Raw genomic sequence first — 25,301 nt, 5'->3', positions numbered from 1 at the left:
TGAGTGTCTACCGAAAAATTCGGTAGTTTCACGTAATATATTCTTCGAAATTTCGAAGCAAAATTCATTAAAAAGTTAATAAAAGCGTATGCCAAACCAAAGACCCAGTACTTCCCTGCAAAAGACGAGCCCAGAAGATCGATGGCGATGAAAAACGAAAATCAAGTCAGGAGGTAGCAACAAGGTATGTTGACACTACCGCGACAGAGAAAATCTGGATTCTAGAACGGTAATAGTTCCTATTCCTGCCACCCAGCGGCGGGGTGGTAGATCACCTGACCTACCTGTAGCGTGTGCCGCGAAATTCGAAATTCTGTCGGGGATGAAGGAGTCTATAGCTAAGTATATATCTGACAGGAAAGTTCATGTACAAAAATACAAATTTCCAATTCTGCGAGGCTGTGGATCGACCAAATTCTCACATAATTGGGGATCGTACTGTATATGGGAAAAAGGGTACATAATTACTTTTTGCATAGTTTAAAATGTGATGGTTGTTGTTATAAGAAAATTAAGCTTTTACCACTACGCAGTATTGACAATGTTAGGTGAGGAATGGTAGGGAGTTGTCCTTGCAAAGCCCTAGATTTTTTTACTTGCCATTATCCAGATTTTGACATTATCTGATGGGCCCTTGGCTCTATTTATCTGGATAATTGCAGGAATATTGTATTCTATAAATAGTGCAATCTTGATTCCAAGATATTGTATATTATTTCTACAATCACATTCATCATCTGTCATTTAATTCATACATTTAACCTCACTGTGTTGTAAGTGTATGTGAGGAGATGATGTGCACATATTCCTTCCATATCATTTATTAGTGGTTTTCATTCCACTAGTCTTGGTAGTTTCGGATGTCCTTCCACACCTGTTCAACCCACCCCTGTACCTGCTTTGGATCTTAGTTCTGAATCAGATGACCCCATGCTCAGGTCTGCTGAAAGATCTTCCCGCGGGAGTTTCCTTTAAGACAGCCGACGACCTTTCACTGGTTTCTTCAGAGGACAAGGAAGATGAGGGTCAAGATTCGGCTCAGCTGACAGCATACAAGGCTTTAGTTTGTTTCCTCCAGGAAAGCAATCTGGGGTTCTTCACTCCTCATACTCCTACATCTCCTGCCTCCTCGCTCCTGATGTTGAAGAATCAGCTTGAACTTGCTCTTCTTCCCAAGATGGTTCCTTTCCACCTCCTCCAGAAAGCTTTAAAGGTGGTCAACGAATGGCTTTCAATGAAGAGGGAACAAGGGAAAGCAACGTTCGCTCATACTCCCTCACATCTTATCAAGAGGTACCATAGGCATTACAACACTGAAGAACGCCCCTCCCCGGGCCTACATCATTTCTCCTCATACGTGTACAACAAGTTGGTGGTTATACAGGAAGATAACACCACAGCCTTGTCTTACATCAAGAAATAAGGGGGGCAACCACTCCTTTTTCCTCTGTCAGAGCTACTCCTGTGGGCTCATCAGGCATCAAGTAACTTGTCATGCGCTTCATTCAGGAAAAATTAAATGTCCTGGAAATGAGTTGAGCCGATGAAGGTAAGTACTCCCAATCGAATGAACTCTGGACGACAGGATTCGCTCCAACCTGTGGAGAGTGTAGGGCAGACCCCTAATAGACTCGTTTGCAACATAAAGGAACAACGAATGAACTCTGGATGACAGGATTTGCTCCAACCTGTGGAGAGTGTAGGGCAGACCCCTAATAGACTTGTTTGCAACATCAAGGAACAACTGCCTTCCTCTCTTCTGCTCCCCAGCTCCGGATCCTTGAGCGTGGGCAACAGACACACTGCTAATCGATTGGTCGGGCCTGGATCTTTACGCATTCCCTCCCTTCAGCCTGGTCAGGGAAGTCCTGAACAAGTTCATGGTCCACAGCAACGTCCCAATGACTCTGGTAGCGCCATTCTGGCCCATGAAGGAATGGTTCCCAGTCCTTCTTCGTCTTCTGGGAGACTTCCCGCGACTGCTACCTAAAAAATTCGTGGCTACTCAGACAACTGCACTTCAGAAGGAGCCTGGGGGGGTACCTAGTACCTGGAGGACCCACCAGTTGGTTGGTTGGTTGGTATTTTTTTTATCATGAGTTGGTGTAACAGTGTAAAGGTGACAAGTTTATTCTCTGGTCTTGTTGCGATGGTACTGCATCCAGGGCAAGGACATTAATATTTTATCTCCAGTCTTGTCAGAGGTCAGGCAGATCCCCTGTTGCAAGACTTCTACCAATGTAGAGGCAACTCCCGGGTCACTGCTGCGGCGCTACAGATTAAAATGAGCATCATCAGAGGCAGCATCTCCTGCTGTAACTCTCTTACCAGGTAAACAAGTGACAAACACTGAGCCAGTGTTAGCCATTCATCTAGTTCAATAATAACATTCCTTTAAAGCACTGAGTTAGTTCAGTCAATTCATCCCACCCACTAGCAATGTGGGATTCAGCTACATAATTACTTGGTAAGTTACTTTTAATTTTACCTTCTAAAAATAGCCTTCATCACCACCATTACCTTACCCTGATATCACACACTGGAATACTCCAGTGATCCACAGGAACTAATTTTCTTCTAGTTTTACATGATTCTACTAATTGTTCTGATATTCCACATTTTTACTGGCTATACAGTGTTCTACTATTCTACTTGCAGTTCTTCTGGCATTTCTCATTTTTAACTCTAGTATTCAGTGTTCTCCTGATAGCTCTACCAGAGTTTTATTATTCCTCTGACCTGTCTACTGATGTACCCCTTCCTCCTAATAAGTTTCTACTTGCTATTCTCTGATATTCCTCTATTCCAAGGATATGCTTCTCAAAACAGTAAAAAGCCTAAATTGCTGCAATGTGGACAACCTCTACTTTTGGCTTACAGCATGCTAAGTGATATATGTAAAGTATGCCTCTTTGATGTGGGAACAAACAACTTTTGATAAAAGCAAAAATTACCTGGAATGGTATTGACACCTGCTGCCATCGCAAGCCTCTTAGATTCAAGTTTATCACCCATTCCTGTTATAGCACTTGCACTTGGACCAATAAAAGCTACATTCAGGTCCTCTAATCTCTGCACAAACTCTGCATTTTCACTTAGGAACCCATAACCTGGATGAACAGCCTGTAAAAATTAATGAAATAATTAAGAAATCAGTCCTGAGTGTCAAAAATAAAAACTAGTACATAGTTCATAAATCTAGACCATATGATACAATGAACATGGACATCAACAACTATGCTAAATATAGCAAATTTTAATGTTTTTCCTAGATTTACAAAACTGACATCTTTTATATAGGAGTACACTCAGACGCCAACTGGAACAGTCATAGACAGCAGGGAGGCAAGGGGTAGGGGTAACCATGACTCTATGTCTGTGAAACCTCATTTTTACTTCAAACACTATGGACAAAGGGGATGGGAGCATTCGAAGCAGCCAATTCGCTGCAGACAATTAGCCACAGCCAGTTCACCTCCAAGGACACATTGCCACCGCCTATTCATCATGGAGGGCTATTCGCCGCTGCAAAAAAGTAGTTTGTTTTCATTGTTGTGATTTATGTTGTTTGGTTGTTAAATGCAATGAAAACACTTTTTCAGAAAAGGTCTTTTTTTTTAAACGTTTAAAAAAAGAAAGAAATCCAAGTTATTTCCTTACATAATATTTTTTTTTCCCAGTCTCCCTCAAGTCTTTAAAATGGAAAAAGACATTCTTAGGAAATGTGGAAAAGACAAGTTTCAACATGATGGCTTTATATAAGTTTTTGATAAATCATCCAAGAGTGATCCAAGCATCAAATTTTGGCGCTGCAAACAAAGAGTGTGATGTAATAGACGGATCCACACCAAGAGTAGCGCTGTGATATTGAAGATAAATGAATACACCCATTCTGCTTCTGCAGCCAGTGTACAAGTTGCCAAAGCGAAAGCAAATCTAAAACACCATACAGAAGAATCATAGGAAGTACCTAGTGTTCTTATAAATGAATGTATAGCTGATGTGCCTTCGTCAGTCCAAGCATCTTTACCAATGTTAAGCAGCAAGAAGAAAATAATTCTAGAAAAAAGGAATGATATTAGCTTAGCGCCAGCCAGCAAACCCCACTGGCCTTTAGTAGTTGGCAATTACAACTGCATGTAAAATGTATAAACCTGACAATATAGCAGAAGAAAATTTTCTTTTGGCTGATAGTGGTCAAGGAAGTAATTGTATAATCATATTTGGAAAGGGATCCTAGATATATTATTTAGTAGAATCAACATTGTGGATGGTACATTCAACATAGCCACTATTTTATTTTCCCAAGTATTTGGTATTCTGGCAAAAAAAACTTGATGGGGTTCATCCAATTCTGTATATACTTCTAACAAATAGGCAACGTTCAACTTATGTACGTATGTTTGAAATGGTTAAATCTCTCGTACCTAATCTAAGACTGCAGTGTATCCATTGTGACTTTGAACAATCAGCTATTGGTGCTATGAGAAAATGTTTTCCTGGAGTAAAAATAAGAGGCCGTTTTTTTCATTTGGCACAAAGTATGCATAGACATAAAGCTGCAGTTGGAGCAACTCGTTAATACAACACCAAACCTGATTTTACTTTAAAAGCCAAATTGATACTTGCTTTGGCTTTTGTGCCACATTGCAACCAAGAAATCTACACAGAAGCACTTGTAGACTTTTTGCCTCAAGAACTGTTACAAATACTACATTGGTTTGAATTTAATCATATTGGTATCTACAATAGGTGCGGCAGTTGGGGAAGGGCACCTTTGTTTCCCCATGATATGTGGTGGCAATATGAGACAACTTTAAAAGATAAAGATCGGACAAATAACCACGCAGAAGCAGCTCATCAAAGAATTACTTTTGAACACAGAGCTAACCATCTAACCATATGGAAATTCATAGGAACTTAATGAAATTCATAAAGGAAGAGATTCATATAAGGAACAGCTGATAGCACGGTGCCCACCACCATTAAAACTGAAAAAATATCGAAACACTGACAAAAGAAAAAAAAATTGTTCTCGAATACAACGGTGAAAGAGACACTTTGGAATATCTCAAGAGGAATAGCCCATAAGTATCAAATGAACTAAAGTTTCTATTTATTTTTTTTCTATTTTTGATAATTTTTTAAATGATTTTTTGGTATAAACCAATAACATATATTACAATGTTGGAATACCTTGAAGGATTTTTAACTTGTTTCATAAACCAATAAAATGTTTGATTGTTTTTTTACACTTTTTTTTTTTTGGTAATTTGCACTTTGTAGTAGTAAAGATAAAATTGACTAAAAAAATGGAAAGTTGTAGAGGGAAAAAACCCAATACATACTGTATTTATATTTCTGGTGGTGAATAGTCTCTGGTGGCAAAATGAGTCAAGTGGCCAAAAGCTGGTGGTGAACTGGCGGTGGGTAATTGTCGGCAGTGAATTGGCAGCAGCGAATTGTGACCAACCCATCGACAACTGAGGGACTTGTTTCAGATGGGATTAAAATAGACTGCGTTTGTATAAATCCAAACTTCTCTAATTTAGAATTATATATATATATATATATATATATATATATATATATATATATCTATAATATATATATCTATAATATATCTATATATATACTATATATATATATATATATATATATATATATATTATATATTATATATTATATATATATATATATCTATATATATATATACATATACATACATATATATATATACTATATATATATATGATATATATATATATCTTATATCTATATATATTATATATATCCTATATCTATATCTACTCTCTTATATATATATTATCTTAATATATATAGATATATATATATATTATATATATAAGTTATAATATATTATAGTATATATATATATATATATATACTGGATACACTTCTGAAGTGAATTGGTTCTCAATACGTAACCATACCCCTGTCCTCATCCAAGGCGACTGAATACAAGGCATCTGGGTTCAGGAATTCTACTGCCAGGTAGTCAGTCACGAATTCACGATCAGCTTTACCTATCAGTTCACTCACAACAGTATGATGGATGAGTGCCCATATGAAAAGAGAACTGTCAGCTGGACCATTAACTCTAGGTCATCGACCTCAGTTCTTGTCTTATCTTTGTCATGGCAACACTACAGGGCATCAATGAAAACTCCGCTGGCTTTTGAGGAGGTAGAACTTTATAGACTAACTGCTGTAGCAATTAACTTTTTTGATGAGATGGAGCAATATACACTAGTTACAGTGGCAATTCACTTAATAATAGGAAAGAAAAAGCATAAAATACTTTTCACCTACTAAAGAGAGATATCTACTCTCAAGCAATATTAATGGGTAAGTTTAAATTTAGTAATGGGGGTTGGTTCAGCTATTTATGCAATGGACCATGAAGCCTACTTTACTAATAACCCCTTTCATAAAAAGGCAGGACACTGGCCTATACCTATTCCAAATGGTATTTATCACAGTGAAATGATATTTTTATGATAAAATAATGTTTTACGTATACTTACCTGGTAGTTACATATAGCTGTAGTCTCTGACGTCACGGCAGAATTTCGAGGCAGCGCTAATTGACTGGTCAGGTGATTCCCGTACCCCCTCCCTCTACCGGGGAATGTAGAACTACCACAACTAAACCTCAGAATTTTGATGCCTACCTGTCCATGTGAGGGGAGGTAGGTGGGCTTTAATGATGTAACTACCAGGTAAGTATACGTAAAACATTATTTTATCATAAAAATATCATTTTTACGTATGCAACTTACCTGGTAGTTACATATAGCTGATTGGCACATTTTGGAGGTGGGGCCATGGCAGCTAACCATATTTAATGAGGAATTTCTATTGGAATTTAGTAGTTCTCTTTTAGTCCTTACCTTTTAAGATAGCTTAGCTGACTTGAAGGTTACTGCCTCTTAAGTCTGCTGATCTTGAAAGCATTGACGAAGTAGTACATGGAGCCTTGCATCAAGCTATAGACACGTACCCAGCATTGGCGAGGTATATGGAACCGTGCGCCAAGCTATATATACGTACCAGCATTGGCGGGGTATATGGAGCCGCGCACCAAGCTATAGAAGTGTACCAACATTGGCGTGATATATGGATCCGAGCGCCAAGCTATAGACATTTACATGTAGTCTAGGGCTAACCGTGGACTGACATGCGATAATTATACGTCTGCTCATGGAGCCGTACACAATAAACAATAAGGACAACAACATGGGAATCACCTTAACCTAAATATTTTTACCCTTTCCCTAAATGGACTGTACGGTACCACTAGTACACTTCCGTACCCTCAGACATCCTTAAAAAACAACACCAAAGATAAAGTTAAAAATTATTAGGAAGGATTGACTTCCTTTCTTCCCTTACCCAACACCATGCCAGTTACTACAAAAGGTCCCAATGTGGAACAGTTTTCGTACACTACTTGAATCTCCGTTAAATAATGTGTTACAAACACTGACTTACATTTCCAATACGTCGCATTGATAATGCCGTCTAAAGATAAATTGCGTTTATACGCCATAGAAGTTGCAACAGCTCTGACTTCATGGGCCTTCACTCTAGCCAGATCAACCTCTGGTTCTCCCAACTGAGAGTGAGCTTCAACTATTAAATCCCTCAAAAAAAAGGATATTGCATTCTTAGATAATATCCTAGAAGGATTTCTTACTGAACACCAAAGATTGTCTGACCCTCCTCTTATTTGTTGAGTCCTGTGTATATAATACTTCAGGGCTCTTACTGGACATAATGATCTCTGGTTCTCCCTCTCCTACTAACTCTGAGAGGCCCTTTATTTCAAACAAACGAGGCCATGGTTGTGAGGGTGACTCGTTCTTCGCTAAAAAGTCAATCGTCAATGTGCATGTTGCCTTGTCTTGTGCAAATGCCACTCTTTTATCGATGGCGTGAATTTCACTTATCCTTTTGGCTGACGCTAGAGCCACTAAGAATAATGTTTTCCTAGTGAGATCTCTGAAAGCTATCTCACTTAACGGTTCAAACCTCGTAGATAGAAGCCATTTGAGCACTATATCTAGATTACAAGAGATCATCTTATTTCCTTCCTGTTTCTTTGTATCAAAGGATTTTAATAAATCTGACAGTCCCTATGCTTGAATACTGAGGATAGCATGGCCCTGTTACCTTGATAGTAGGAGTCGAGAGTTTCCTTTGCTGTAAGGATAGGAAGTCTGCCATTTGAATTATAGAGGTTTTAGTAGACGAGACTCCATGCTGTCTACACCAGGCCCTAAAAATTGATCATTTTGCCTGGTAGACCGCTGCTGAAGATTCTCACCTTGGCCTAGCAATAGCCCGTGAAGTTCGTCTCGAAAACCCCTTCTGTTTGAGGGTACACTCGACAGTCTGAATGCGGTCAGACGTAGAGCGTGGATATTCTCGTGGAATCTCCTGAAATGAGGTTGTTTGAGTAAATCTACTCGCTCTGGAAGTTTCTTCGGGTAGTCTATTAGAAGGTCCAGGATCTCCGGGAACTGTTCTCTTGCTGGCCAGAATGGAGCTATTAACGTCATTCTGACATTTGCGTGTTGCCTGAACTTTGTCAATACTGCCCTGATCATTTTCATTGGAGGAAAGGCATAGAGGTCCAAGTCCGACCAATCTAGCAGCATTGCGTCTAAAGCGAACGCTTTCTTGTCGGGTACGGGGGAGCAATATATTGGCAATCTTGTTGTCTTTTCCGTGGCAAACAAGTCCACTAGAGGTCTTCCCCACAGATTCCACAACTGCTGGCATACCTGTAAGTGCAGAGTCCACTCTGTAGGTAGTACCTGATTTCTCCTGCTCAACTCGTCCGCTCTTACATTGTATCTCCCCTGTACAAACCTTGTGAGCATTCTTATCTGATTTTCTTTCGCCTAGATGAGTAACTTCCTCGTCGCTTCACACAGAGGAGTGAGTCCCCCCTTGTTTCTTGATGTACGAGAGAGCTGTGGTGTTGTCGCAATTGATGACGACCACTTTTCCCTGTACTTCCTTGGCAAAGGCCTTCAATCCCAAATGTATTGCCTTTAGTTCTTTTAGATTTATATGCCACTGTCTTTGACTGATTGTCCACAAGCCTGAAACTTCCTTCTTTCCCAGTACCGCTCCCCATCCTTGATCCGAGGCGTCTGAGAAGAACGCAAGGTTGGGGTTCAGTGGCCAAAGAGACAGACTCTCCTTGAGTCTTTTTTCTAACCTCCACCAAAGGAGATCTCGCTTTATTTCCTCTGTTATTGGAAAAACAAGTGTCTGGGACTCTCTTTCTTTCCCAACTTTCTCTGAGGAAGAACTGAAGCGGTCTCATGTAGAGTCTTCCCAGAGTTACAAACTGTTCTATTGACGCTAAGGTCCCCAAAAGACTCATCCACTCGTTGGCTGAGCATGTCTTTTTTGTTAAAAATTTACTGACTTTTCTCAGGCATGAACTCACTCTCTGTTCTGACGGAAAAGCCCGAAAAGCTACTGAGTTCATCGTCACTCCAAGGTAAGTTAAAATTTGGTTCGGAATCAGTTGAGATTTTTTGAAATTCACTAGAAGACCCAGCTCTTCTGTCAGTTGAATTATCTTCTGCAAATCCTTCACACACCCTTCTTTCGACTGTGAACGGAGCAGCCAGTCGTCTAAATAGAGTGCTACTCTTATTTCTTCTAGGTGTAACCACCTTGCTACTGATGAGAGGACTCTGGTGAATACTTGTGGCACTGTGGATAGTCCAAAGCATAGGGCCCTGAACTGGTATCTCCTTCCCTGAACCACGAATCTTAGGTACTTCCTCGAGTCTATGTGAATTGGAATGTGGAAGTACACGTCCTTTAGGTCTATGGAAGCCATCCAATCTCCTTGACGAAGTGCTGACAAAACCGACTGGGTGTTCTCCATCGAAAATTTTGTCTTGCTCACAAATTTGTTCAGGGCACTGACATCCAATACTGGTCTCCACCCTCCCGAAGCTTTCGGGACAATGAATAGGCGATTGTAAAAGCCTGGGGTGTTCTGATCTTTTACCAGCTCTATCGCTCTCTTTTCTAACAGAGCCGACAGTTCCTTTCTCAATGCGCAACATTTCTCTAAGTTTGACGAGTAAGCTGTCAAAACTATCGGTACCTTTGACAGAGGAGGATGTTTTACAAACGGAATCAAATATCCTTCCTTCAGTACCGATACTGTCCATGGATCTGCTCCTCTTCGTTCCCAAACTTGCCAGAACTCCTGGAGTCTGGCTTCGACTGGTGTGTGAAGGATTCCCTGCTCATTTCTTAGCTGTTGTTGTCTTATTGGGCTTAGGACCGAACCTAACTCTAGGCCTCGATCTCTGCAATCCTCTTGTTGGTGCTCTGCCCAGAAGGGCTTCTCCTGCTCAACAACTGGCGCTGGGCGTACACTCGAAGTTGTTGTGCCTTTCGGCTTCTTAGCCGACTGAGCTAAAAGGTCTTGAGTTGCTTTCTGGACCAGAGAGGCAGAAATTTCAGACACTAAATCCTTAGGAAAAAGGTTACACTTATCAAGTGGAGCGAACATAAGCGCCGACTACTAGGTTCTTGTTACTCCCTTAGATGTAAATGCACACCAAAGCTGACGTTTCTTGAGGATCCCCACAGTTCATAAGGAAGCGATTTCAGTCACTCCATCCTTTATCAATACAGGACATCACATTGGAGAAGTCACTAAAATGTTCTTCTGACAGGTTAAAACACTTTGCCTTCCTTCCCAAGGCGCCAATCGACCAATCCAAGAAGCTTATTACTTCCATAAGACTGAAAACCACCTTCAGCAAATCATCTAATTCACAACTCGTAAAGAAAATCTTCGCTGAATTCAAAGCAGAACGTCTGGACAAGTCCACTAGGCTGGAGAAGTCTCCATGAGAGGAGGCAGCACCTCCCAGGGAGAAGGCTTCCCCAGTTTTGTACCAAACTCTGTTCTTAGTTAAAAGTCTGGAAGGAGGGAAACAAAACACGGTCCTACCTTGTTCCCTCTTTTCCCGCAACCACTCATCCATCTTTTTCAACGTCTTCTTAGCTGAAATCGACAAAACCAGCTTAATGAAAGTCGAAGAATCTGGTTTAGTATCCCTAGCATACTGGGATTCAGGTGAGGCGGGAGTGGCTGGTAAAAAAGATTCTGGAAAGTTATCTAGGAAAAAGTTGAGCAATTGTTTGTATGCTGATGACCGAGTCTCCTTCTCGCCTTCTACTGCTTCTCCTTCTGACGCTCCTGCTGATAAATTGTCCTCCGCTTGTTCTTGATCCACTGGACAGTCTAACTCCTGCTCCACCAACTGCAGTGGCTCTTGAGACTCCTCCGGTAAAGTTCTAATTAAAGAAGGCGTAGAAGTAAGAAGTGGTTGCTGCTTCTTACAAACTACCCCCAAAATATTCTCTAATTTTGTATTTATTTCTACTAAGAATTTATTAGAAATCCCTGAAGAACCCAAAACTTGACTTGGTTTCGAAACTTTCTCTGTTCCAAGTCAATCAAGTCAGGCGTATGGCGCCTGGCGCCTGATACTACCGTATCAAAGCGCTTGGGAGATAGGCGCCTTGCGGCTACCAAGTCCGAATCCGTGCGTCTGGTAGCTTGGCATTTAACGGCTGCTTCTTGAGAACCCAGGCGCTTTGGCGTCTGGTGTAACGCGGTTGTCGTGTCATCAGGCTGGCGCTTCTCTACTCGCGTAAGCTCCTTCTCTTGTCTAGGTACATCAGACTGGCGCTTATCAGTCACCTCGCGACTGGAAGACTTATGCTTCCTCCTCTTCTTCAACATCGGTCTCTCTACTTCCTCAGAAGTCGAAGAGAACGCTCCCAGCGCCTCCCAAAAACTACACAACGGCTCTTCCACAGAAGCCGCGATCTTCTTCTTGGGAATTGCGGCTGGCGAAACTTCTCGTTCTCTTTAGTGGACGAGATTCGTCCTTAAGCACGCTAAATCTTAAATCCATCTGTTCCCGTAAGCTGGCAACGGTGTCGGGTTCGGGAACAACGGTGTCAGGGTCAGGTAATATGTTAGGCGGATCTGGGTTAGACATACAACAAGGAAAATCCTGACTCTCTAATTCCTGAGAAGCTAAGGAAGAAGTCCTAGATGAAGCTTTCCTTAATTTATCTTTTTCTAGCTTTCTCATATAACTCTCTAACTCCTTCCAGCCTTTATCAGTCAAATCCTTACATTCATCACATGTTAAACTTTTGGTACAGTTCTGACCTCTGCAATTAACGCACAAAGTGTGCGGGTCTAACCTAGCTTTAAGTAACCTGGTTTTGCAACCCTTGCTGCAAACCCTAAAGTGAGATCCCGAATCTGACATTATAAATTTAAACCCTGATGAAAATCACACAATTATTGCCTATCTGACTAAAAAAAGATAAATAGCAACTGCCCGAAAGCCAAATCACAAAGAGTACGTCACCAAATCGATGAGTATCCGTCGTGAAAAAGCAAAGAAATTCCACCAAACAAAACCGGTGTTCCGGTTGCGACGGCAGAAAAATTCTGAGGTTTAGTTGTATTAGTTCTACATTCCCCGGTAGAGGGAGGGGGTACGAGAATCACCTGACCAGTCAATTAGCGCTGCCACGAAATTCAAAATTCTGCTGTGACGTCAGAGACTACAGCTATATGTAACTACCAGGTAAGTTGCATACGTAAAAATATATATTCTATTTTTTATTACATGATTTGGACTCACAAGTCTACAAAAAGTGCTCCATGGTCTACCAATCAAAAGAATTAGGCCTAAACATAGTTTATTAATATTCTGGTCTGAGTGGCTGAAATCCCTCCCAGGCAAAATCTAGAGGCAAACTGTCATAAAATTGTTGCTTTCTTGTCAACATAAGCAATCACCTGTCAGTCAGATGGAGGAACTTTGGGTAATTCCATCAGTTCATCCGTTCTGGAGAGTGGACAGACTTCACCCATAAATTGTCTTCTACATGTAGTTTTAACGCCAGATTTGGGGAACTGACACGTAAACTTGATCGTGAATACCTGTCCAAAGAAATTGCCTACAAGAAACTCTACTAAGGACATCCACCAATGAAGGGATAGGAACAAATCTTGGCTTCATGGCTCCAACTCATTGTCTGGCTGAGTCTTTCTCTGTGCCAGTGCCACTCAAGTGCAACTGAAGAAGTATCATCCAAAGTCGAGCACCCAGAACTAGCTTTGCAAGAGAAGATGTGGCCTATGAGATACAACCACCATTACATGGTTCTTGGTGAGGAGAAATCTCTTGTAGTTAATAACAGATGGTCTACTCAAGCTTGTGTTGGAAACCCCTGAAAAGAACTGAATCAATCACCACACCCATTACAAGTTCTCTTGCCTTCAGGCAATCCTCTCTGGACTTTGAAAAGATAATAAAGCTTTCCATGTAGAGAGGTATCTCTACTCCTAATAAGTGAAGCCATTCACCAAGGGGATGACAAAAATAAAAACTGGAAGTTCAAAATTCTAGACCATATGATATAATAAACATGGACATCCACAATTATGCTACATATGGCAAATTTTAAGTTTTCCTACATTTACAAACCTGGTGTCTTTTATTTAAGAGTACACCCACATGCCAGCTGAAACCAGTCAAGTGTCTGTGAAACCTCACTTTTGCTTCAAACACTATTGGACAAATGAGGCATTTGTTTCAGATGGGATTAATAAAAAGACTGGGTTTGTATAAATCCAAACCTCTCTAATCTAGAATTATATATAATGGCAACCATACTCATGAAGTGACTTGGTTACCAATAACCAAAGCCCCAGGTAGAAAAGGTAGAGTTGTCATATCTACAGGTATGTAAGTCCCATTAAATGCTTCCCGCAGATATAATCCTTCTAAGGAGGATTCGCTTTAGACCTTGGGAGTCGAGGGAAAGGGTTTGCTTCTTCCCTGTTAACTTTTTTTTTTCATTCCTGATTCTATTTGGCTATTCCTTCTTTCTCTTTCTATAATTATAGATGTGCTGAATGGCCTGTTGGTGGTTACGGTGTTTGGCCTTCACTATCTTGTTTTGCTTGGTTCATTTTATAAGAAAAGACATCCACACATTCCTTCTATGCACAACATTTTTATCAAAATCATCCAAGTCAGTCAGGACTCACTTTCTCTTTTTTTTTTTTTTAAACACTGGAGATTGCACTAAATTTCCTCTCTCCTTCCTTGTTAAGTTTACGAATAGCCATTTCTGACACTTTTGTTGCTTCAAATGTTTTCTGGATAGCCTTCGAAACATCAGTTACAAGACCTTCATGTTGTTTTTATAAAATGAAATATTTCAGGACATTATAGAGTATATCCTTAGCCTCAGGTGGTGGGTGAAGGCGTTTACGGAAGTCACTTGGGCTGGGCTATCCATACTTATTACAGTGGTTGATCGAGAGCGAGTATTCTTTAATGATATTGACCATGACCTTTTAAATCCTCTTAAAAATCAAAGGTCCCCTAAACTCAGATCTGGCATTGCCGGGGAAAAAATATGCCATATCTTCATTTTCATTAATGAAACTGAGGTTTTAACAGAGAATATACAAAATAAGATATATTCAAAATATCTGATGGAAACAAAGAACCACATTTCAAGAAATGAAAACTATTTCAATAGACTCCATGAAGCTAATATGATTGCCATAACATGAAAATTGGCAACGTATGATATCTGTACAAGCCACACCACAGTGATCTTAGAAAAGTAAACGCACTATAGTTGTCCCAACAAAACCAATATCACAAGTCCCCTCCTTCAGTTATAAAACATGACAGCATTACTATATCCTCAATAAAAACTTTGTGTGCAGTTAAGCCTTACAAATCTGAGGAGTTAAGGAGAACCATCAATAAAGTTAAACCTGAAAAAAAAAGATTATCTAGATGTTAATATATGAAAATATATACCTGTGATCCTGTTTCTTGTATAGCATCCACAATTCTGTCCATACGCAAATAAGAATCTTTGGCTTGCGCTGTTCCAACGCATACTGCTTCATCAGCTAACTTAACATGAGGCTGGAAGAAATTCAATAAATTACAATCTACTACTGTACATAAAATGTATAGTACTGTAATTTATATAGATCCAGAGGGAAAATACCTAACTGCAATCATTAATAATAAAACTTTAGCAAAAAAATACCCTAAAGAAATTGCTTCTTAAAGTTAATAATAACATTGCACAAATGCTTTATATTACATAACAAATTTAACTTTAATAGGAATTAAAGCATTTGCTGCAGCCACTTGGCTCCTGTTGCACTGGTTTTAATTTTTCACTTATCACTTTTTCCTTTTGGTTTCATCTATGCTGATGTTTAGTTGTGATGCCACCTAACTCCTCAATCACTAACTATTCCAAATTATTCTCTCTTGAGATGTCCTTAAAGAAATGTACACCTGAGGTTTGTGTTCCTAAAAACTACAAATTTTTTAAGTACTAATTTGTATTTTTCCTAACATACAAACATGAAGGTCTTTACAATTGGATGTATTACATACAGTACAAGCTGGGAATGGCTGTTTAACTTTTAAACAAGGTATTTAATTACTGACCGTAGGGGTGGGAGCCTGCCCACCCAGTCATTAAGCATTCACTTTGCCTTTTGACCTAAGTAACAGAATGAGGGGTAGCTTGCAGCAAGTCATTTATGTAAAGACCTTCAGGTTTGTATGTTAGGAAGAACAGAAATTGCTTTAAAAATTTGTAGTTCGTTCCTACACAAATACCAACCTTCAGTCTTTCCATATACGTAACTTGTTTGTAACTAATTCAAAAAAGGGTTGGATGAACCCATAGTGTCAGAGACACTAAAAGGCTAATCAAAATTATATTTCTATAATAAAATGAAATTTTATATGTACATACCATGTACATAATTACACAGCTATAGTTACACTATCTATCAGTAGCTACAATTTTGGAAATTCGTGGTAGTGCTATTTTATTTTGGCTAGGTGACTAACACTACCACTTTAGGGGTAGAGAGGAACCAACTCAGCAAGTTCAGTTGTTTATGCCCTTTTCTTCCATGTGAGGGGGAGAAGGGAGGCCTCTGATTATGTAGCTTTTATAAAAGCAACTTACCAAGTAATTACATAGCTGAATCCTACAATGTAGGAGGTGGGATACATGGATACACAAAATTCCAATTCATAATGCAGAATGAAACAAAAAATAAAGAAACTGCTAGCATTTAGGTAAAATGCATGTTGGTTCCTTACCTGTTAAGAGAGCTGCTACAGATACTGACCCCATATGATGTTCATCTTAACTCATAGAGATGTGGCAGTATAGCCAGGTATCGTCCTGGCTATACTGCCACATCGTCCCATATGATGTTCATCTTAACTCAGAGATGTAGCAGTATAGCCAGGTATCGTGGGACCCTTTGCAGCTAAGAAAATGTCTGTGGCTAGCAAAGTCTAAAAAAAAAAGTCTAAAAAAAAAACTATGCCCCTGCCCAGGACTTAGTACCATAATACATAGAAATACCAGAGTAATCAATGTAAAGTGGACACCCCCTGTTCGCAGGGAATGCATTTTAGACCACCCCCCACAAATAGCCAGAATCTGCGAATACTTAAGAGCCCCTACGAAAATGCTTAAACCTGCCTATTTTGTTAGTTCAAATTCAATAAAAACCCACTAAACATGCTTATACCTGGTTTTTTAATAGTTTTAACACAAAAAGTGCATTTAATCATGAAATAGATATGAAAATACAGTAATTTGCAGATATTTTTCATAGAAAAATACAGTACATAAATATGTACCATATGGCCATCCCAGTAAGCAAGCCAACCACTAGAATTTGGTAAGGACATTTTTTTTTATTAATGTTTTATTATTACATATGTAATAACCATGTTATGTATGTAACATACATACTATAATCACATGTATTACATTATCATTCCAGACTGGCATGCACCTGTGACTTACATAAACCAGACCTCTACATAGCCTACATGTCTTCATTTTGCTGAAGGTAAGGAATTCTCAGTTGTGTTTAATGTTTGCATACGTACAATAAATTTTGTACACCTAAGTGGTTACATACTGTCCTTTAATATTAATTCTTCATTCCAGACTGCCCATCATCCTAGCCTGTTATCTGTGATAAAGCACACTGAAGTTAGGTTTGGAATGCATCCTTATCATGAATGCTCTACACCTCCACCTCCATCTCCCACAACCTAGGTAACAGCTTTGAGACTCACTAAAAGTTGGTAAGTTATGTAAGGAATTTCTAAATTAAGTTTTATACTACATGTTATATGTGATATTAAACCACTGTATGGTGCATATTACTGTATGTAACTTACTCTGCATAGAGGACTTACTGACAAAATTATTTTTTGTACATTCCAGAGTCCCCTGAATGATGTAGGCTATGGGGCCACATAAGACTATGTCCATCCAGGGTTACATTGAACGACAACTTTAAACTAAAAGTAAGGAATTAATTAACATACATTAACTCTTTTAGTACTCTTGATATATCTACAGTAATTAACATATTGCATTCACAACTTTCTGTAGTGTATATTTTGTACACTAATTTTGTTACTTTTTCCTTCCAGAACCAACATTTTTCACACAACTCCAGGTTGTTACTAACAAATTACTACAAGTGTCATCAAGGGATAACTACAAGTAGAAGCACCATTTTTGAATGGAAAAAACCCTTCAGGAAAGTATACGTATCAAATGTAACATGTAGTGTAACAAAGTATGAACAGTAAGGTTTTTACATACAGTAGTATTACATACGTACATAACTTTTTTTTACAGGAATTTCCAACCAAGTTTGATTATGTACATACATGTTATAAACCACTGTACGTATGGTTACTGTATGTAACTTACTAAACATACATACATGACTTAACTTTGATACTTTTTGGTACATTCCAGAAAACCAGGACCCCCTCCATGATGCAGGCTATGGGGCCACATAAAACTTTGTCCAGGGTTACTACATAACATAGCACGACAACTGTAAACTACTACTGTACTAAAGGTAAGGAATTATACATAGCAGTAAACATACATTAAGTAAGTTTTATACTAAAAAAAAGTGACCAAGATCTCTCACATGGGATAAGTGATCAAGGTCCCTCATGGAATTAGTACGGTACGTACATACTGTACACTCCCTGCTGAACAGGGGGTGTAGACCAATCATTTACAACATGCATACGTACCAGTTGATATTACTGTATGTAACTTACTATGCATAGAGTACTTACTGACATACTAATTATTTTTTGTACATTCCAGAACCCCCTGAATGATGTAGGCTATGGGGCCACATAAGACTTTGTGCATCCAGGGTTACATAGCACGACAACTTTAAACTAAAAGTAAGGAATTAATTAACATACATTAACTAAGTTTTATACATGTTATATATGTGATATTAAACCACTGTATGGTGCATATTACTGTATGTAACTTACTATGCATAGAGTACTTACTGACATACTAATTATTTTTTGTACATTCCAGAACCCCCTGAATGATGTAGGCTATGGGGCCACATAAGACTTTGTGCATCCAGGGTTATATAGCACGACAACTATAAACTAAAAGTAAGGAATTAATTCACATACATTAACTTTTTTACTCTTGATATACCTCAAAGTAAGGAATTATAAACTAAAAGTAAGGAATTAATTAACATACATTAACTCTTTTACTCTTGATATCTATAATTTACATATTGCATTCAGGACTTTGTGTAGTATTTTGTACTAATTGTGTTATACTTTTACCTTCCAGAGCTACCAGACTGGGATTTTAGTGTACTCCAGGATCTACCAAAGGCTTAGTGTACTACTATAGTATACAGTGTAATAGTGTTTAGTGTATAATCTAACCTAAGGATTAAGTGTAGTACATTGTGCTTTATAGTGTCACAAGAGTTTAATAAAGAATTATACCTTCAAGAACCATCCTTTGGCATTGAAATAACCACACTACACATCAAGCAATACTTGCATGTCACACAGGTAAGGTCTCTCTAACTTTTTCTTAGTTTAAGGCATATTTCCAAGTGTCGTTCCGGCTTACGACGATTTTCGGCTTACGACGCGCCTCAAGAACGGAACCCCCGTCGTAACCCGGGGACTGCCTGTATTGTTAAACTACAATAAAGTTTTGTACATACTTACCTGGCAGATATATACTTAGCTATAGTCTCCGACGTTCCCGACAGAATTTCAAATCTCGCGGCACACGCGACAGGTAGGTCAGGTGGTCTACCTTACCCGCCGCTGGGTGGCGGGAGTATGAACCAATCCCATCTTCTATTCAGATTTTTTCTTCCACCTGTCTCCTGAGGGGAGGCTGGGTGGGCCATTAACCGTATGTATCTGCCAGGTAAGTATGTACAAAACTTTATTGTAGTTTAACAATATCATTTTTGTACATGAACTTTCCTGTCAGATATATACTTAGCTGATTGGCACCCTTGGTGGAGGGTAAGAGACAGCTAAATAATATAGAAAAGGGAAACAACTGGTGTTGTAGGATATAAAACCTTGGTTCTTATCTGTTTAGGCAGAAGACTTCATTGATACTGTCTCTGAGTCTGCATTGCCTGGAGAGCTACAGCGAGGACGTGACCTGTTGCTGAAAGACTCTCGGATCTGCCACCGGGATATCTGATCCACTTATATGGTAGAATCCAAGTAGGATCTTGTCAAAGGGAACTCGTCCGCTTACTTGACAGATCCTAACCACTACTACCGCAAGGAGCCAAAACCATCCGACCACCTAACCAAACTAACTAGGGTTAGTACTACGACTAAAAAGAGATGCCTCCCCGCATCCTCTTTCAGGCAATCATAACCAACGAAAACAAAACAAGGGGTAAAAATATAAATGCCTAACAAGGATAAGTTCCAGCTCCCTCCCCCAGCACTGAATCCGCCGATACGTAAGGGCCTAAGGCGAAGCATTTGTCATAAGTAATCTTCACATCCCGCAAGTAGTGGCCTCCATAAGGTTTCGCACAGACATATTTTTGCTAAAAGCCAGCGAAGTGGCAATGGCCCTCACTTCGTGGGCCTTCACTTTAAGAAGCTTAAAATGCTCCTCATTGCATGCCACAAGCGCTTCTTTGATCAGGCTTCTTAAGTTGGAAGTTTCCATAGAGAACTTTGTCTTCTCTACAAAACGGTTCAATGCGCTCACGTCCAGCACAGGCCTCCACCCCCCTGAGGCTTTCGGAACGAGAAACAGTCGATTGTAAAAGCCCTGGGAGTGCAGATCCTGCACTGGTTCGATGACCTCCTTTTTCAACATTTGCTGTACAAGATGTAACAGGGATTCCCTCTTGGCAGGATCTTTGTACTTTGCAGACAGCTCTCTCGGTGTTGATGTCAAGGGCGGTCTGTCTCTGAAGGGGATGTGATATCCTTTCTTTACTATTGAAAGCGACCAAGAGTCTGCTTGTCTCATGGCCCATGCCTCTGAAAACTTTAGAAGTCTGGCCCCAACTGGTGTTTAGAGGACTGGTATCTCATTTTGTCTTCTTGACTGGTCTAAAGGCAGAAGACCTTCCTCTTTTCTCTGCTCCTTTCTTTCTAGAGGATCGACCCGATGAACTCCCTCGAAAGGGTGGCTGAGGGTTCCGTGACTCCTTCTTCACAGCAGGAACGGCTGGTCTCGTCTTCTTTGCTGATTGAACTAGCAGATCTTGCGTCGCCTTCTCAGTAAGCGAGTGAGAAATATCTCTCACCAACTGAGAAGGGAAAAGCTGTTTCGAAAGAGGTGCGTATAGAAGGGACGACCTCTGAACGGGCGAGACCGCTTTCGTCAAGAAAGAACTGAATACAGCCCTCTTCTTAAGGATTCCTGCTCCGAAGAGGGATGCCACTTCCCCCGATCCATCTTGGACCGCCTTATCCATGCAGGCCAATACACTGTGTAGGACTTCGGGATCTAAGAAATCAGGGTCCTGCGTCTTCTTGGCCAAAGCCCCAAGGGACCAGTCTAGGAAGTTAAAAACTTCCAAGACATGGAATAATCCCTTGAGGAGATGGTCCATTTCTGACATTGCCCAAGTAGTCCTAGCAGATGGAAGTGCATGTCTTCTTGAAGAGTCCACCAGTGTGGAGAAGTCTGCGTCCGCCGAAGTAGGGAGGGCGAGTCCCATTGCTTCTCCTGTATTATACCAAATCCTTCTCCTCCCAGAAAGCCTGGAAGGGGGGCAGGTAAACACAGTTTTCCCCGCTTCCTCTTTGGATCTGAGCCAATTTCCGAACGATTGCAACGCTCTCTTCATGGAAATGGTTGGCTGCATTTTCAAGGAGGATGATTTCGGTGTCCTCGTACTAGTAAACAATGAACGAGGAGAAGGAGGGGCGGCAGGACTCAGAGACTCGCCGAATTCTTGCAATAAAAGGGCTGCTAAGGTCTTGTAATCTGAGAGACCTGCCCCCTTATTGGCTTCCGAGTCCGATATATCTTCCATCTCTTGTCCAGTTACGTTGGGAGAAGAATGAGCAACCGGAGGAGAGCGCCTCTTTTCACAAGGTCAAGGGCTTTTAGCAGTACCAGCTCTAACCTGACAAGGGCTACGGCCGCCTGAGCGACATCTTGAGCCTCTGCCAGGGGAAGGCTGATCCTGCAAAATGCTCCTATCCACATCAGAACCATCCTGACAAGGACGACGGCCGCCTGTGCGACAACTAGCATCCCTATCAGGAGAAGGTTGTGCTTGCGAAAAACTTCGAACAGTCTCAGCAACATTCTGACAAGGGCGACGGCCGCCTGTGCGACATCTTGCGTCCCTGTCAGGAGAAAGCTGATCCTGTGAAAAATCCGAAAGAGGAGACTCCTGGTTAATTTCTATCTCCATATCCGATGAAGCTGGAGATCCTGGCGCCTGGCTGGCGCCTGGAGCCTGGCTGGAGCCTTGCTTGCGGCTGGCTCCTCGCGCCTGGTAGGCGCCTGGAGCCTGGCAGGCACCTCGCGCCTGGAAGGATCTTCAATCCTGGTTGGAGCCTCGCTCCTGGCAGGCGCCCCGCGCCTGGAAGGAGCTGTTCGTATCGGTCCATATTCCTCCGAGCTCTCTGAATCTGGAGCTTTCTGTACGTCCGCTGGACGGGATCTTTAGATTGGAAGGAAACAGTCCTTTCTCCAAGGAGGGTCCTTCTTTAGTACTCCTACTAATGACGAGATTTGTTGATGCATTTCCATAAGAATCTTCGTAGCTGCATCTTCTTCCTCCTTATCCGATCGATGGGAAGGAGGTTTCGATGAAGAAGGAGCTTTTCTGGCTCTCTTTTTCTCCGATGGAGAGTCCTCCGGAAAACTTTCCAGGCTCGAATCTAAAGCAGGAGACTTCCAAGATCTTTAGGTAGGCCTCGAAAGATTGTCCGAACTCCACCCTGACAAATCGGAAGACGAGAAACACAGTTTTAGGACGCCTTTCCAATGGCTATCCTTGGCAGCCTGGGACGTTACTACAGATCCTGCAGAGGGGACGCCTGACCAGTGGGGATTCTCCGTAACCTCCGTACGGCTTTCGACATTCCTTCTCCTCTGGGCTTGGGAGCTTGGAAGAGGTCTAGGCCTGGGAGCGAGACAGAGCCGATCAGACGCACCCTCCACTGCACTGGGAGCACTTTCCACTGCACTTTGCTTACCTTCTAAATACTTAATTTTACGTTCCATCCTCATGAGGGAAGCCTTCAAATTTGCAATCTCCGATACAGAATTTGCAGAATCTGATAAGGGAGAAGGCGGTAATGCTGTATGGGAGGAAGCAACAATTAATTGAGAGACAGGTGCTAAACTACTAACTGGCCCGTTAGAGAAAGACCTACTCAAACTTTTGGAAGAGGCTTTTCTAGCCTTATCCCTCTCCAATTTCCTTAAATAGGAATTAAGAATCTTCCATTCCTCCTCATTCACATTAACGCATTCCTCACAAGTGTTAGATACAGAACATTCATTCCCTCTACACTGCTTACATACGGTGTGAGGATCTACTGAAGCTTTCGGTAGCCTCACACTACAACTCTCATTCACACACACTCTGAATGTATAACTAGAGTCAGACATTTCAAGAAAATTCCAAACCAAAATCCAAATAACAGTCCACAAAAGTGTATGCCAAGCCAGAGATCCAATACATCAGCAAATAATCAGTCCAGAAGATCAACGGCGATGAAAAAACGAAAGTCAAAGTCAGAAGGAACTAGCAACGATGTTACTAGAACCAGCGGCAGAGAAAATCTGATTAGAAAACGGGAATGGTTCCTATTCCTGCCACCCAGCGGCAGGGCGGTAGATCACCTGACCTACCTGTAGCGTGTGCCGCGAAATTCGAATTTCTGTTGGGGACGACGGGGTCTATAGCTAAGTATATATCTGACAGGGAAGTTGAATGTATGAAAAGTCAGGTTATGAAGGCAGCTTTGGAACGGATTAATTTTGTAACCTGAGGCACAACTGTAATTTTATGGTCACTTTTGCCTAGATTTCCGCCTACTGAAAGGTCAGATACTAGATTATCTTCTGTTGATAGGACATTGTCTAGTACATTGTTTCCTCTAGTGGGTTTGTGAGCCCATTGGTGGAGGAATTCATTTTTTACAAAATCTAAGTCTCTTTCCTTCTACGTTTGATGCGGAGGTCATCGTGTCCCAATGTACTGCTGCATTGAAATCTCCCATTATTATGCAGTTTGTTGCTTATCTCTTGTCCTAGTAGTGCATACAGCTCATCATCAGACATTTGTGATTGGTGGGGAGGTCTGTGCACTAGTATTAGTTATCTTCCTCCCTAGGCTGTTTATATTGATGCCAATCACTTCTTGCATGGTTGTAAATTTACACCCTATTGGACTGAGGTGGTCCTTAACATATAACATAATGCCTCCACCTTTTTTATTAAGTCTATCTTTATTGAACAATTTATATCCAGCTATCTGGTACTCCCCTACTAAGTCTCTTGTTGCCTCTTGTGTCCATGTTTCTGTGATACCTATTATGTCTAATTCCTCACTTGCTACCAATGCTTTGAAGATATTCACTTTGTTCTTAATTGATTGTGCATTAAATTGTGCCACTCTGAGGGACTTTTCTATCTTCTCTTTTGTCCTTGGTGGCTTTATTAGTTTCCCTTACTGTCACTGTTGCCTGCAGTGCTACTAATAGCCAGCTTCTGGGAGCTTTCCAATTTCTTACCTTGAAAGTTCAGTTCATTGAGGTGTTTCAAGAGGTTTTTGTTGAGAAGGTTTCCTATTAGTTTTGCTCCTTCCAAATTCAAGTGAGTTCCATCTCTTTTATATAGTTTTTTTATTTCCTATAAATCTGTCCCAAAAGTTTACAAACCTAACACCTTTTTCTTGGCATATTAGTTATATGGAGTAATGGCTTACATTGGATCTGGGCAAAAGTCCTATAAGAAAGCTGTTATCAGTTTTCTCTCGGATGTTCTCTACAATTTTAGTCAGGTTGGCTACAAGGCCTTCTGTCTGGCCAGTTCCTCCGTCTTTCAGAAACAAGTAATTTCATCCTCCCTGCACTATGACTGTACTTTTTCTATAATTTACCTCAATTTTTTTTACTGTCTCAGCTATCTTCTTTGCTCCTGCACCTGGGTAAGAATTTACTTTTCTCCTACTTCTGATTTTGGCGACAAAATTTAAGCCCTGCTCTTTTACTAGCGAGTCTCCAATTAAGATTGTTTCCTCTTCTGCTTCTGAGAGCACAGCAATTCTATTCGTTGTGTCAATTCCTTTTGGGGGACAAATGTGTTTTCTGGCTGCTATCACTCTTCTACCAACAGCTCTCTTGAATTCATGATTATTATTATTGTAAGCTTCTTTCTTTGTACCTAGTCTAGTGCTTGTTTCTCTTTCTAGTCTTAAGCAATTGTTTTCTAATCTCCACTATACTCTCACCGTTTTCTACTATGTTGTTGTTCAATTCCTGTTCTCCTTTCTTAAGGTTTGTAACTTCTCTTCGTAGGTCTCCAATTTCCTTTTCCATCCTGTCTTCTCTTCTCTTGCCTTCGAGTTTGTCCATGTCAACACCTTTAGATCCTTTGCTCATTCTTCTACTTCCCTCCTCAAGGAATGGCCACACTAGCAGGCCCCATGGATAGAATGTTCCATAATCAATGTCACAGAAGCTCATCTGGGGTTTTTAATTGGTTTTTAGTTGGCTAGGACTCCAACAAGGCACAAAAGCTCCGCAACCTCAGAGCAGTTTAGACTTCCCTCACAGGGTAGT

General features: G+C 40.6%; 1 protein-coding gene across 1 annotated transcript in view; it reads right to left on the bottom strand.

The window, feature by feature from the left end:
• LOC135224528 (propionyl-CoA carboxylase alpha chain, mitochondrial-like) overlaps positions 1–25,301 on the bottom strand; it is a 309,211-nt gene that overhangs the window by 264,581 nt on the left and 19,329 nt on the right. The window contains exons 3-4 of the mRNA XM_064263599.1: positions 14,949–15,059; positions 2,955–3,123 (exon numbers count right to left, since the gene is read on the bottom strand). Coding sequence (XP_064119669.1) covers positions 2,955–3,123; positions 14,949–15,059 — 280 coding nt within the window. The remainder of the gene's footprint in view (positions 1–2,954; positions 3,124–14,948; positions 15,060–25,301) is intronic.

The sequence above is a fragment of the Macrobrachium nipponense genome, chromosome 12, assembly GCF_015104395.2.
Source record: "Macrobrachium nipponense isolate FS-2020 chromosome 12, ASM1510439v2, whole genome shotgun sequence".
Taxonomy (NCBI): domain Eukaryota; kingdom Metazoa; phylum Arthropoda; class Malacostraca; order Decapoda; family Palaemonidae; genus Macrobrachium; species Macrobrachium nipponense.
This window is presented reverse-complemented; position numbering and strand designations above follow the sequence as displayed.